This window comes from Hyalella azteca, unplaced genomic scaffold (assembly GCF_000764305.2).
Source record: "Hyalella azteca isolate HAZT.00-mixed unplaced genomic scaffold, Hazt_2.0.2 contig13542, whole genome shotgun sequence".
NCBI lineage: Eukaryota > Metazoa > Arthropoda > Malacostraca > Amphipoda > Hyalellidae > Hyalella > Hyalella azteca.
In genome coordinates this window covers 142419-154792 of record NW_025943460.1, presented here as the reverse complement: position 1 = coordinate 154792, position 12374 = coordinate 142419, and the positions used below count along the sequence as shown (strand labels likewise).

Below are 12374 nucleotides of genomic sequence, written 5' to 3'. Positions count from 1 at the left end.
ATCTTAAGCTGGTCGACACTCACCCTGTAGTCAGGTGCATGGTCCAGCATGGTCGTTACATTACATTGATCTTGTGTACAAATCTTAAGCTGGCTTAGGCTCACCCTGTAGTCAGGAGCATGGTCCAGCATGGTCATTACATTACATTAATCTGTGTACAAATCTTAAGCTGGCTTTTGCTCACCCTGTAGTCAGGCGCTTCTGGATTAGCTTGATGCTGGCGGCGCAGGTAAATCGGGTCCACGTGAAATGCATCAACGACCTCTTCCGAATTACGGATCCTAGCATAAAAAATCAATGAAGTATTATTGAATAAATTCAACTTGTAGACAGAATACCTCTTGGGGGTCTACGGGTACTGAGACATGATTTAATTCAGTGTCTCGAAAGAAACCATTCCCCTGTTATTTTCATGTTCAAAATTAATTTTAATATTAAAGTTCAAGAAATACTGTAAAGTTTATCATTATTAAACTCTTAATATCTATTTACTCAGGCAAACAGTGAAAACTTTTACGTCTTGGTTGATTTACAACGTTGGAGCAATATTGCAATTGAAATTACGAAGAATTAAATTGCACATCCAATCGTGTATGATGTACAGAAATTCTAGCATAACTCAGCGCACCACATGGTCGAACAATCGAAGTTGACGAGCAGCCACTTGTGGGGGTTGAAGTTGAACGAGTCCGCCATGTGGACGCCCTTCATGGGGCCGCGGAATTCTTCGCACACGAAAGCGGCGCCTAACGAACACGAATTTTCGAAGAAAACTTGGCAATGGAGATGAATAAAAGTGTCTGCTTCTATATATATTCTATTCTGACTGAATGTAAGTAAAATGATGTTAAAACATGAATAACATTTTCCTCTTAGATCAAGTTCTATTCCTAGACATTCAATGTCTTTCAACAAACTCTGATGTATGCTTCTGATGAGTATATTAGTTAGGAAGTAATTGCTTCTTTTAAATCTCCGAGTTTTTTACTACGTTATATTGACACTTGGAAGTATCAGACGATATAAGAGACCTGCGTAAGCAGCGTCGACATGGATCCAGACGCCAGAGTAACCGCGGCACACTTCGCCGATCTCATGCAGGTTGTCGAAGGCGCACGTGGCGGTGGTTCCCAGCGTCACGACCACCTGAGGATAATTATATAGCCTAATGGTTATTGCAAATTAGTGAAGGATAGCGAGTTTCGAAAAACGTAAGATTATTGGGCTATAACGTATTTAGTATAATATCACTGCGGCATATAGCGAGTCGCTGCCAGTCAATACGTCACTTCTTCCGCAGAAGTTGTTAAATGTCTCTTTGCAGGAGTAGTTTCAATATTGGGTGTAGTGTGGGAATTGTTGAAGACCAGAACTCGCAGAACAGTTCTGGTCCTGGTGCAGTTTAGGTCTGAGTTTAATAATTAGGTTCAAAACGTTTGAAGGTCAACTGACGCAAAATGGGATGAGGCCGAGTTCGGCGTCGTGCTTCATGGCGCTGGCGAGGGCGGCTCCTCGGAGAGCGAAGGTGTCGTCGGTGGGCAGCAGCCGCAGCTGCACGCTGGACAGTAGACCTGCTCTCTCCACGCTCGAGTGCGACATTTCTGCATTCGAAATACAAACTTTGCGATAAAGACAAATTATAGTGTTCTACTAGAAAAATACTAACCGAGTAAGGTAACTTAATACTTCCTAGAAAATTGCTATTTGTATCATCTAGGTCCTTTAGTGCATCAAACCTATTATCCACTCAAACTCGGCGTAAAGAAAAAGTCGCCATAAATGTCAATGTTATCTTAAAGTTGGCATATTGTGCGGCAGAATGTCGCACAATTACTGTCTCGGAATCTACCCATGTCGCAGAATCTACATATGATTAGTATTTGCTAATAGTGCGACACAAAAAAAGATGAACGCCATTCTGCGGCATGCTAATTAACGAAAACCTCGTTAGGTTAGGGTTAGAATTAGGGTTAAAAGTGTAAAAAAAATTTTTTTAGACACTTTTTTACAATTTTACTTGGGTTGGTCCAGCCAGGAAAGGTTCTTCGGCCTTAAATAACTCATTGAAAAACGTCAACTAATCAAGGTCGTGGATAAACATGCCAAATGGAAATCGGCCATAGCCTATACTTTACCTTGACTCAAAAACTAATTCGAAGATGTTGAACCGTTTTACCTTAACAGGTAAGAAGGTGAAGGTAACACTGAACTTGCGTTGATACTAGTACCTCGTACACGTTTCGATTTGAATGAAAGAATCTTCCTTTCTTTCATCGAAATATAATATGATTTTGGCTATTTCGGCTAATGGGGGGTTTGTGAATTTTGTAGTTAAGGAAGAAGATAGAACATTGTTTAATCTCGTTCATATGACTTATGAATGATGACTTCTGATCTATGTTTATCATATTTTGACGCTTTCCCTGACCTTCACGTTATTGATGTATATATTCAGTGGCATACCATGTTAACGAGTTTTTTCAGACACAGTTGTACTAGAATATAGAATAATGATCATAAATGTGTTATAGCAGACTATTGAGAGTATGAAAGATGCATAGAGTATGAAGCCAGCAGCATCATAGTCTAATCCGTGTTTCTACCAATTCATCCATTTTTTGGGTATAGCTTATGTAAATGCCTGAAAATTTATTTAAAATGAACGTTTAATTACGTGGACAGAATTGTTTAGTTATCCCCGAAAGAAGATGTAATGAGCCTGATGAGAGCAGATATGGGGCGCGTCGGCAGTGAGCCCGAGCACGGCAGGACTGATGCGTTGCAGCCGGACGCCAGCCCCGTAAATAAGTCCTTACACCGACTCTTTTGAACCCCGTAATAAGCGGTCATGCCTGCTGCTTTCCTGCCCCCCCTGCTCCTATCATGCTTTTTGTTCGGCGCCGGCCTGGCTCCTACGCTGCATGCTTCTAATTTTGACTGGGACGTGCGAAAATTACACGATGTATTAACGACGTGTATCCAACAAGTTGTACGATTTGATCCCATCCAGTGAATAATAACCATTTACTCGAACGATTTTGTGAATTTCTATAACTTTGCAGTGTTTATAAATTATCTCAGGTATTCCTGAGGAATAATAGTCGAGATGAAATAACTTGAAAAAGATTTTCATTCCGTCGTTACATTCATACTTTTTATGTGTTTTCCTACTAAATTCCTATGACCCGTGATGACAAATGAACTGGTTGTATTTCACCGATGATAGATATTATCTTAGCTTATCTTCAACTCGTATGTAAATGCTCGTCAAATTGTTTTCATTAAAATATTTTTGGAGTAATTTTTTTATATATATAATCGGTCTGTCAGAAGAAATAGCCAATTTTTGCACACAACTCTTGCACATTTGCATTGTGTCAGACTAGAGGATCTTAGTGAATATGAGCGAAATGTTCACTTGGGTTAGGAAAAATGATAAAAAATTGAATGAATATTTATTCAATATTCAAAATTCATTCATTCAATTTTTTCATTCATTATTCGAAATGAATAATGTTAGTTTGTGTACTCCGTTGTGTGGTACGTGTTAATGTTCGTATCACGGTTTGTTCAACAGCGAATGCTAAATTAATGCAGTCGAAGGTTAACGTTTTGCACTTACTAACAGCTTTTTATTGAGATATTCTTCTTAAGGCATCGTCTTGAGTTGAAAGTTTTCTCCTTGAATTGCATATCAAGATAATCTTTGCGCGGCTTCGCCTTGTAGTTGAAGGTTTACTGTTTGCATTGTATCGTGAGATATTCTTCTCACGGTTTCACTCAAATTGTGTATGATTATCGGGCTACGAAAATCTTAGCAATATCGATTCGTGCAGATGTTAAGTAATACATTGTCTGATTTTGATTGTTACATAAGTAAATTATTTAGTTTGCTATCTCGATATGTTGTTTCTACTTTAGAAAGGTTAACTCCTATTAGCATTGCTTATTGCCATTAAAATTCTATTTCATTAGCCATCTATGGCACAGGTTGAAAATGCGCAAGTCATTTTCATTTGATTCACCCAAATCCTTTAATCATGTCTCCACGAAAGGTGTGCATAATGTTTAAACCGTACGAAAATTATAATTCATTTCATAGATTATAATTTCGTTTCGTCTAGAATCCATTTTGGCCGCTTCATGTCGGATATAAATGCGGCAAGAAGACTGCCACATCAAGGCTGTCACCATCAAAGCCCCCCTGCCCTCGTCACCCGCGTTACAGGGCAGTGAGACCGCGACTGTCGCTCGGAGCTGAGAAGTTTAATGCCTTCATCGGGACAAGCTAAAGTGTTTGCTCCTGCTGACACGGCTTGGTGTATGCTAGCCTGTACACTCAATGTCTCATGGTAACTGAATGCAATAAATTTGTACATCATGAGGATTTTCATTTTGTAAACGAAGAAGACTGGCAGGCTTTGCTTTATGTAAAAGCCATATAAAAATGAGCAGATCATTTTTCAAATAAGAAGAAAATTTAATTGGCGACCAGTTTGAAAATTTTTTAATGATTGATTGGAGAACATCAATATCATATTATGTTTCTTTTTTAGGTGTATCCATGAGTCATTTTAATACTTACTTTACGGTATCCAATAATATAGGAGGTTAGATTATTACATATAATTTGCATTATTGAAATAATTGTTCTACCTGAAGCGTAAGCCACCAGCAGAGGAGCTTTCTTGACTTTTTCCTGATGCCCGACGCAGTCTTTGAGAGCTCGCTGCTTGGCGGCCAGCATGGCTATCAGAGTCGCTTCGCTGGCCGTGCCCTGAAAAATTCTCGTTCTTTTTACATACTTCCACGTGAACACTTCAATACTGAACTTTTGTTGTAGTAATTTGGCCCGGCAAAAATGTAAACTTGGTATGTGTTCCACGTTGTTAGACAAGTTTCGCGGTGTGTGTTTTTCCGCGATGTCACTAATGGAGAATAGAAGCAAGAGGTGGCACAGAGTGTCAAGAATTGCACAAAAGAATTTGAGGCGCCCGTATGAGGCGCTATTTGCATAATACGGTTAATTGTAGTGTATGGGGTTGTGTTGGAGTTTGATAGGGGAGTCAAAACCGTCAAGGCTTTAAATGGTTTCCACGGAGGAGTGAGGAGAAAGTGGTGGCTTATTACCCGCAATAATAATTTCTATTCGAGTATAATAACCTATTATATCGCAAGTCTGTTCAATCTCAAGTTCACCAACGACCTAAAAACTAAAAAAATACGCTAAGTAAATTCACCATCGCTTCAATGAAAATGTTTCGAAGACCATCTCCATTATCAGTTCAAAGTTTTTTATATAGTACCAGAACAATCAGTGGTGAAAATCGATATATACACGAAAGAGACTGAAACCTTAATTATAGAATGACAGACGAAACATAAAAAAACATACCGATTTATAATTTCAAGATGGTCAGAACTGTACGCGCTATTAAGACGACGTTTTCGTTTAAAAATATGCACTGATTCCAAAATATTTAGATTCGAACTACCAGACGTGAAACTGAGTGCAGTGAAATTGCTCTCAGATACAATCATGTCACACTGGCCCCATGTGGCTGCAATGGTGTGGTACTGGTATACTGTCCTCTGTACTCTCTCCAAATCTTCCGCATTTCTTTGCAGCCTCTCTGACGTAAGTACGTGTCACTAGGTATTGTGACTCTTTTTTGTGCCTCTTTTTCTACCATTTTATTGTATATGTAACTGCCTCACTAATACTTACCCGAGTTGCGCCTCCTACCACCTATCTCCTTTCCCATGCCCCCATCTCTCGCTTCTACCCCACCGGGCTTGTCCCAGCGGGTTAGGGGCAGAATTCTTTCACGAAACTTAATCCTTATCATCATAACTTCATCCATCATCAGCCCTCAAGTCGCCTCAATAACTAACTCACCTGTTCGCTCGAACCTGAGACATTTAGAATAAAGCTCAAGAAAATCGACCCGAGACTCTCAATTCACAGAATGCAATATTTCAAACGACCTCATATGAACTCAACTCTTCATTTGTCAGAATCACCGGCTCCGTAAAAGTTATTGTACAGGAATGGATGATGTATCAGCTATCGACGAATTTACATCCAAAAAGCGAACGAAATTTTCAGAAAAATCCACCTACATGAATATTCCTACATCCCATCTTCTAGACAAGGACCTATGCCGAAACACTTCGACAGAAATTAAGGACGAAATTACGAGACTGCCAAACGGGATGCACATTCAAGATACCATCAAAATCATATACTAAGTCCAAGATTTTAAAATAATCACAACTGACACAACCATAACACAACGCATTCTGAACGACGGATATGCCATGTACAAAAATTACTCCCTCCCAGTAGGAACAAGAGCAATATACCATTTGCCACATGTGTTCGAAGACCTCCTCACAGCCTCCTTACCGCTACTACACAATCCTGCTCTGAGTGTCCATCTCACGACCACACCTACACAGATTGCAGGAAAACATTTTAAAATGTCTCAATTGCCAGCAATAACACATAACACTCAACGCCAACCGCCCATACCGAAAACAAGCTATCACAAAGAAACATCAAACAACATTAGACCAAGAACCACAGAAAACTCAACACACATACGTCGTAATAGCCAAATACGCAATAGGGTGGCCCAGTCGCTACAGTTCAGAGTATCAGGATTGGAGCAGTGAGTTGCGTGTTCGAGACTGCAACAAGATGTGTTTGTTCTGCGATGTTAAGAATCGGCGACGGATCGACGCTGAAACCGTGATTTATTATTAAAAATAATATAAAAAAAAACAATATTACTCAATACAACCTCACTCTCACCAACACCACATAAATCAAACTGACAGCAATAATTCCTGAAGCACAGCCAGCCTCGCCAGACGAGAGGGCGTAGCTTTCATATTCTCAAAATAATTGAATGCAAACTACGACATCTTTAACCAAATAACCGAATTTATAGACGATGACCACATGAGACGTTCCTCGCTAAACTCAGCAGGACCATAGACGGACTGCAAAACCACCAGGAACGACCCCCTACGCCCGAAAACCAAAACCCATTACGAAAACCGCGATCCAAGAAAGCGAAAAATAAGTGACAAGCAGTATAAAAAGTCGCCTCTCGCAATGCTATGACTCGAATAACCAATATACGTTGGAATTTAGGAGTGACACAGCTAGCCCCAACCTAATCCCTGCAAACCTTCGCAGCACCTGTTACTATGACGAACTGAGGCAAAATAAATATGAATGTTGTCTCACAAATAAGTGGGAATAGTGTGCATGGTGTGTATGGAAGAGGGGGAAGTGTGCAATAATTCGAGCAAGAAATTCACAGCATATACTGGTGCTCGGGCTTCAGGACGAGTTCCGAGCCCGCTTCTCAGGATTCATGACAAGCCCGTTGTGTCCGGGGCAAGAGGAGAGGGCATGAGGATGGAGGGAGCAAAAGCACAAGAGAATGGTTGAAGTGCAGTCGTATGTACATTATAATGGTATAGACAGAAGGTACAAGGAACTCTTTGAATGAACTACACGGGGGTCAGAAAATCCGCTCAAAATTCACAGCCTGTCGTTGTTTACCGTGTGTTTGAAAATTAAATTGCTGGTTCAGGCAATATTTAGTGACAGTTGCCTTGTTAAGACGGTGATTTCTTCTCAGTACTGAGTATGTTAGTTAAATGTTTAATCTTAATTCTTAAATGTTTGAATGTTTGTTACATGTTCATTTTTAAATATTTGAACGTTAGTTAAATATTTAATCTTGAATGTTTGAATGTTTGTTGAATGTTAAATCTTGAATTTATACTGAGATTAAAGTAAGATTAAACATTTAACTAAACTCAGTAAAAATTCAAGATTTATCATTTAACAAACATTCAAACATTCGAGATTAAACATTTAACAAACATTCAAATATTTAAGATTACACATGCAACAAACATTCAAACATTAAAGATTAAACACATAACAAACATTCGCGTTTAAACCAATATTCATTTGTTAAACTTACGCAAGAAATAAAGATCTCACCTGAATGACGCCTCCCCCAGACCCGGGTGAAGTGGCGAGGAAATGATCTGGCAGACCAATGAGCTGCGCCAGCCAGTCCAGCATGATCACTTCCAGCTCAGTGCACGCCGGAGACGCTTCCTGCAATGGCAGGATTTGTGCAGTAAATAGGAAATATAATCTATCATTACCGAGATGCTTAAAAGCAAGTCGGCAGATTTATCGCTAGTACTATAATCTTCAATTAACCATTTATGTAAAAGACGTAAATTTTTATTTGATGTTAATAGCTAAAGATTTAGAAATGTGTCTTTAACTTTCAGTAGGCAACAAGCGAAGCGAATTTGTATTATAATATAAATAATAATAATAGCTGTTTCAGCGTTTAGTAGGCCGTAGGCCTGTCGCCGATTCTTAACACCGCAGAACATTCACAGCATTTTGCGGTCTCGAACTCTCAACTCACTGCTACAATTCTGCTTTTTATGAAACCACTTATGTAAAAAGTAAAACTCTATTTTTTGAGTGAAAATCTTCAGTAAAAAGTTTAGTACTTTTTAGTTGAGTCACTGTATTACCGAGAGAATGCCGTCAATACTACGTGACCTGCCAAATTTGCTATTTAGAATAACTTTTCACTGACTTTTATAATTCGATGTAAACTGCAACATGCTTAGTGAAGATAAACACTAAATGAGCGGGCCAAACTTTTAAGATATGATGTAAATTCTCATCATAAGATGACTCTCATTTCATGCGTAATAATTGTAACTAAAATGAAACATTTTTACTCTAGCAATAACGTAACATTACATGCCAATATTTTATAATAGAGAAAGTAGGGAGGTGCCAAATAGAATAAGCAGCCTGTGCTGACTAAAACTTTCCCATGTTTTCGAGGAGCACTCTGTGAACTAATAACATTCGAATTTTTTTCTAATTAAGTATTAATAAGTATTCTCGGGTCAGAACCATGACCCGTCAACACGCAGTGGCTATAGTAGCTCTATCATTTGCAGCAACATTAGCTGTTGCAAAAAGGCCATTCGAAAAGCAACTTTTCTTCAGATGATCAGAGGAAGTGATCGAGCCATTGAATGTTAAGAAAATTTTTGTGAACGAAAATTTGGTGAAACTAGTCACTGTTACATCATGATTATTGTTTATGGTACGAAAAAGATGAAATCTATGTTGCAGCTTGTACAGTTGTACTCATATGTTATGAATTAAGCGGATCCATTCAACGAGCCCGGCAGAAGTATACCAAAACGGCAAATATCCATATTAAAAGTAAAATACTAATGATAATAAGCTTGATATTAACTTTATTATTAGCGCATTTTCTCATTTATGGAAACAAGGTGCTATAGTCCGTCTGTCTGTCCGTCCGTCCGTCTGTCCGTGACTTCACATTTTCGTCGACTAGAAAATGCGCTCTCTGTCACTCACTGCAGTGAGGACTGAGTTATATTATTTTTTGCATTGCATATATTCTCATTTTACGAATGTTTACATCACATACGCACGAGAAGCATGATCAACGTAAATGTGCAAATCTAAATATTCATGAACAAATGGTTTTGAATTTTCTGGACGAAGCCTAGAAATAAAAGACATTGAAGACACTACAGCAATGTTCACTTACTTGCCGCATCCCATCCATGTACGTCCATCTACAACACCACATCCAACCCTTCATTCACAGCATCACATCCATATCTATCCACTCATACATGAGTATAATATATATGGTACATGAGCATTGCATCGATGCCACGTCATTCACCGAACCGCACCCATTTCCATCTACCTACAACATAACATCCTTGTTCATCCATTTCATTGTACTGGACTCATGTTCGTGCAATGACTGCACCGCATCATTGTTCAACATTTCACTCCGCCTTCATTCCACTCACCCACGTGAAGCCGATACATGTGAGTGCTCCACACAACATGTCCCCCAGGAGAGACGGGAAGCTGTTACCCGCGGGGAAATATGCATGGAAGTGAGGACTCATCCACTGCGTCATCTTGTGGCAAAAAAAAATTGTTAATTATTATACACTAGTTACCGTCTCCTTCGTCATAAACAAATCAAAGTCGAGATCGATTTACACATTATAACGTTTGTTTTACTCGATGCCGGTTCCAATTAAACAATGTCTATCGAAACGCTACCGAAAATTATCAATAAAAGTGTTTTATTTGAGTTTAGTAATTCATTTAGATACTTTTTACAGACGATAAAGTCTTTCCCAGTTATACATTTATAATAAATTATTCAGAATGTGAGTTCCGTAATGATAGTTGATATGCCTGGCAAGGTTGTTTTTATTTATCGTTCCTGCATCTTCCTACTCTTACCCCCGGCTGGATGAAGCGTTCGACGTCATTCATGATGTCAGAGAAGGACTCCGGCGCCGTGGGGGCGGACGACGGGATCAAGGGGCGCAGGTATCCCGGCTCCACAGAGGCCAGAGGACGCCTTTGTTTAGGAGTATAGAAGAATTTTTGGTTAAGGTTTTTCTCTGTTTATGATTTCACGAAATTTAGAATAAAATTGAAAAGTAATTAATTTTATTTTAATATCATTGGAATAATTGATACCTGTCATTTTGTAGCGGCTTTGACGTCTGTTTTGAAGATATGGGTGCATATGTATTGATTGTGGATCAAGGTTTGTGCGATTATTTAACGGTGGATAACTTTGTTAATGGTGTGTGAGTCATATTGTTCAGGCAGTGTTTGTAAGGACATGAGTAGTAGTCATGTCATGATCTGACAAAGGTTATGTGTAGAAGTGTTTCATGTTTTGTTAGAGAGAGTAAAACCTGTGCATTTTATTTAGATTTGTAGGAGCTATTGCCTTAAGGGTTCTTTCTCAGTGTATGAAACATATTATCTTGAAACTGTTCCTTTTATTTTGTCTCTGAATGACTGGTGGAATGTTGTATATGAATATGTCTGCTATGTTTTCCGCCTTCTTATGGGGATGATTCTTAATTTAGTGGTGTTGCTCTTGAAAGTATATTTTCGAATATGTTTAAATTTAATCAATGCATCGTTGAGAGTTTAATCAATGCATCGTTGTACGAGTATCGCCTGGTTGTTATTTGTGTAATGTCTGCAAATGCCATGCAGTCTGTTTTGGGTGGTTGTGATGGCACGTCGTTTGTGAAAATCTATAGAGAATGTGAAATTGCTATACCGAGTTATAAAGCTATAGAGAGTGGGGAAAAGCTTTGGAGCTATGGAGAGTGGGTAAGAGCTACAGACCCTCTATAGTTGTAAAATTATTGAGAGACTCCCTGGCGGAACCCAGTCCTCCAGGGAGGCTCCAGCTATATAACTGGAGGACCCTTCCAGCTATATAAGCTCCCTGGAGAAACCCAGTTAAAATTTGCAGAGGGCATGTATGAGATCGTCTGTTTTGACAGTTGCTGTTCTGTTTGTGTGGTAGACACATAGACGAGACAAGTTAAAATTTATAAACATTTCTCAAACAGCATCAATAATGAATAATAAATGAATAAAAAATAAGAATTTCTCATCTTGATACTTAATTGAGGCCAAAATATATTATAAAGTCAAAATATTAGGCGCTTATGACAGTTTAGCTCAATCAATGACTATCCATCTCTTTATGAATAGTATTTTGTATTAATCAGATTTCTGATGTATCGCAAACTAAATCTTTTCATCGAGCTTTTGAATGCGCATTTGATTAACAGAATATTTTGGATCCTAATTCCTAGTAGGCAGCGCGTAATGTTAAACGAGTGAATAATTGCCGACTTAAGAATTTCACGAAACAGCATATCGATTCCACCATAGCTAGGCTATGCGAGAATGTAACAATTCGAAAACATTTGTGAAGAGCGAAGCCCGAAACCGAAGAGCCTCTGGTTTACACAGCGTACGTTTCGAAGAGTCCACAGGCGCGGTATTTGCGTTTGTAACGCGCACCTGTCGCGCATCGTGTCATAGTACTGCTCACCTGTCACGTATCGTGTCATAGTACTGCTCACCTGTCACGTATCGTGTCATAGTACTGGACGATGTAGTCAATCATCTCATAAGCAGCGCTGCGGAACTCCTTGGTGTTCATTTTTTTACTGCTGCAGGCATAAATTTGATTGAAAATTCAATTAAATAAGAATATTCCAGCAAAATCTGCTCAGGGAAATCGTATGAATTAAATTGCTACAGATTACAGTCTCTTTTTATTACTCTTGACCACAGTGATGTGATGGTAATTAATTACCGTTAATTAATAAATTATTGGCAATGGTGCACAGCTGTCCTGGCATGATGCATGGCTTCACAGACAACTTTATTCAGTGACGTCGTTAAGTGAAGTTTT

At 38.9% G+C, this 12374-nt stretch overlaps 1 protein-coding gene across 1 annotated transcript; it reads right to left on the bottom strand.

The window, feature by feature from the left end:
* Positions 1-184: 184 nt before the first annotated feature.
* LOC108682237 (aromatic-L-amino-acid decarboxylase-like) lies at positions 185-12159 on the bottom strand (the record flags this gene model as incomplete). The annotated part of the gene is made up of 9 exons (XM_018171367.2): positions 12040-12159; positions 10376-10496; positions 9928-10041; positions 8030-8149; positions 4657-4777; positions 1453-1601; positions 1032-1146; positions 629-746; positions 185-281 (listed from the first exon to the last, which is right to left on the bottom strand). Coding segments are annotated over exons 1-9 (1035 nt in total), but the record flags the coding sequence as incomplete, so codon positions are not given.
* Between the last annotated feature and the right edge of the window lie 215 nt (positions 12160-12374).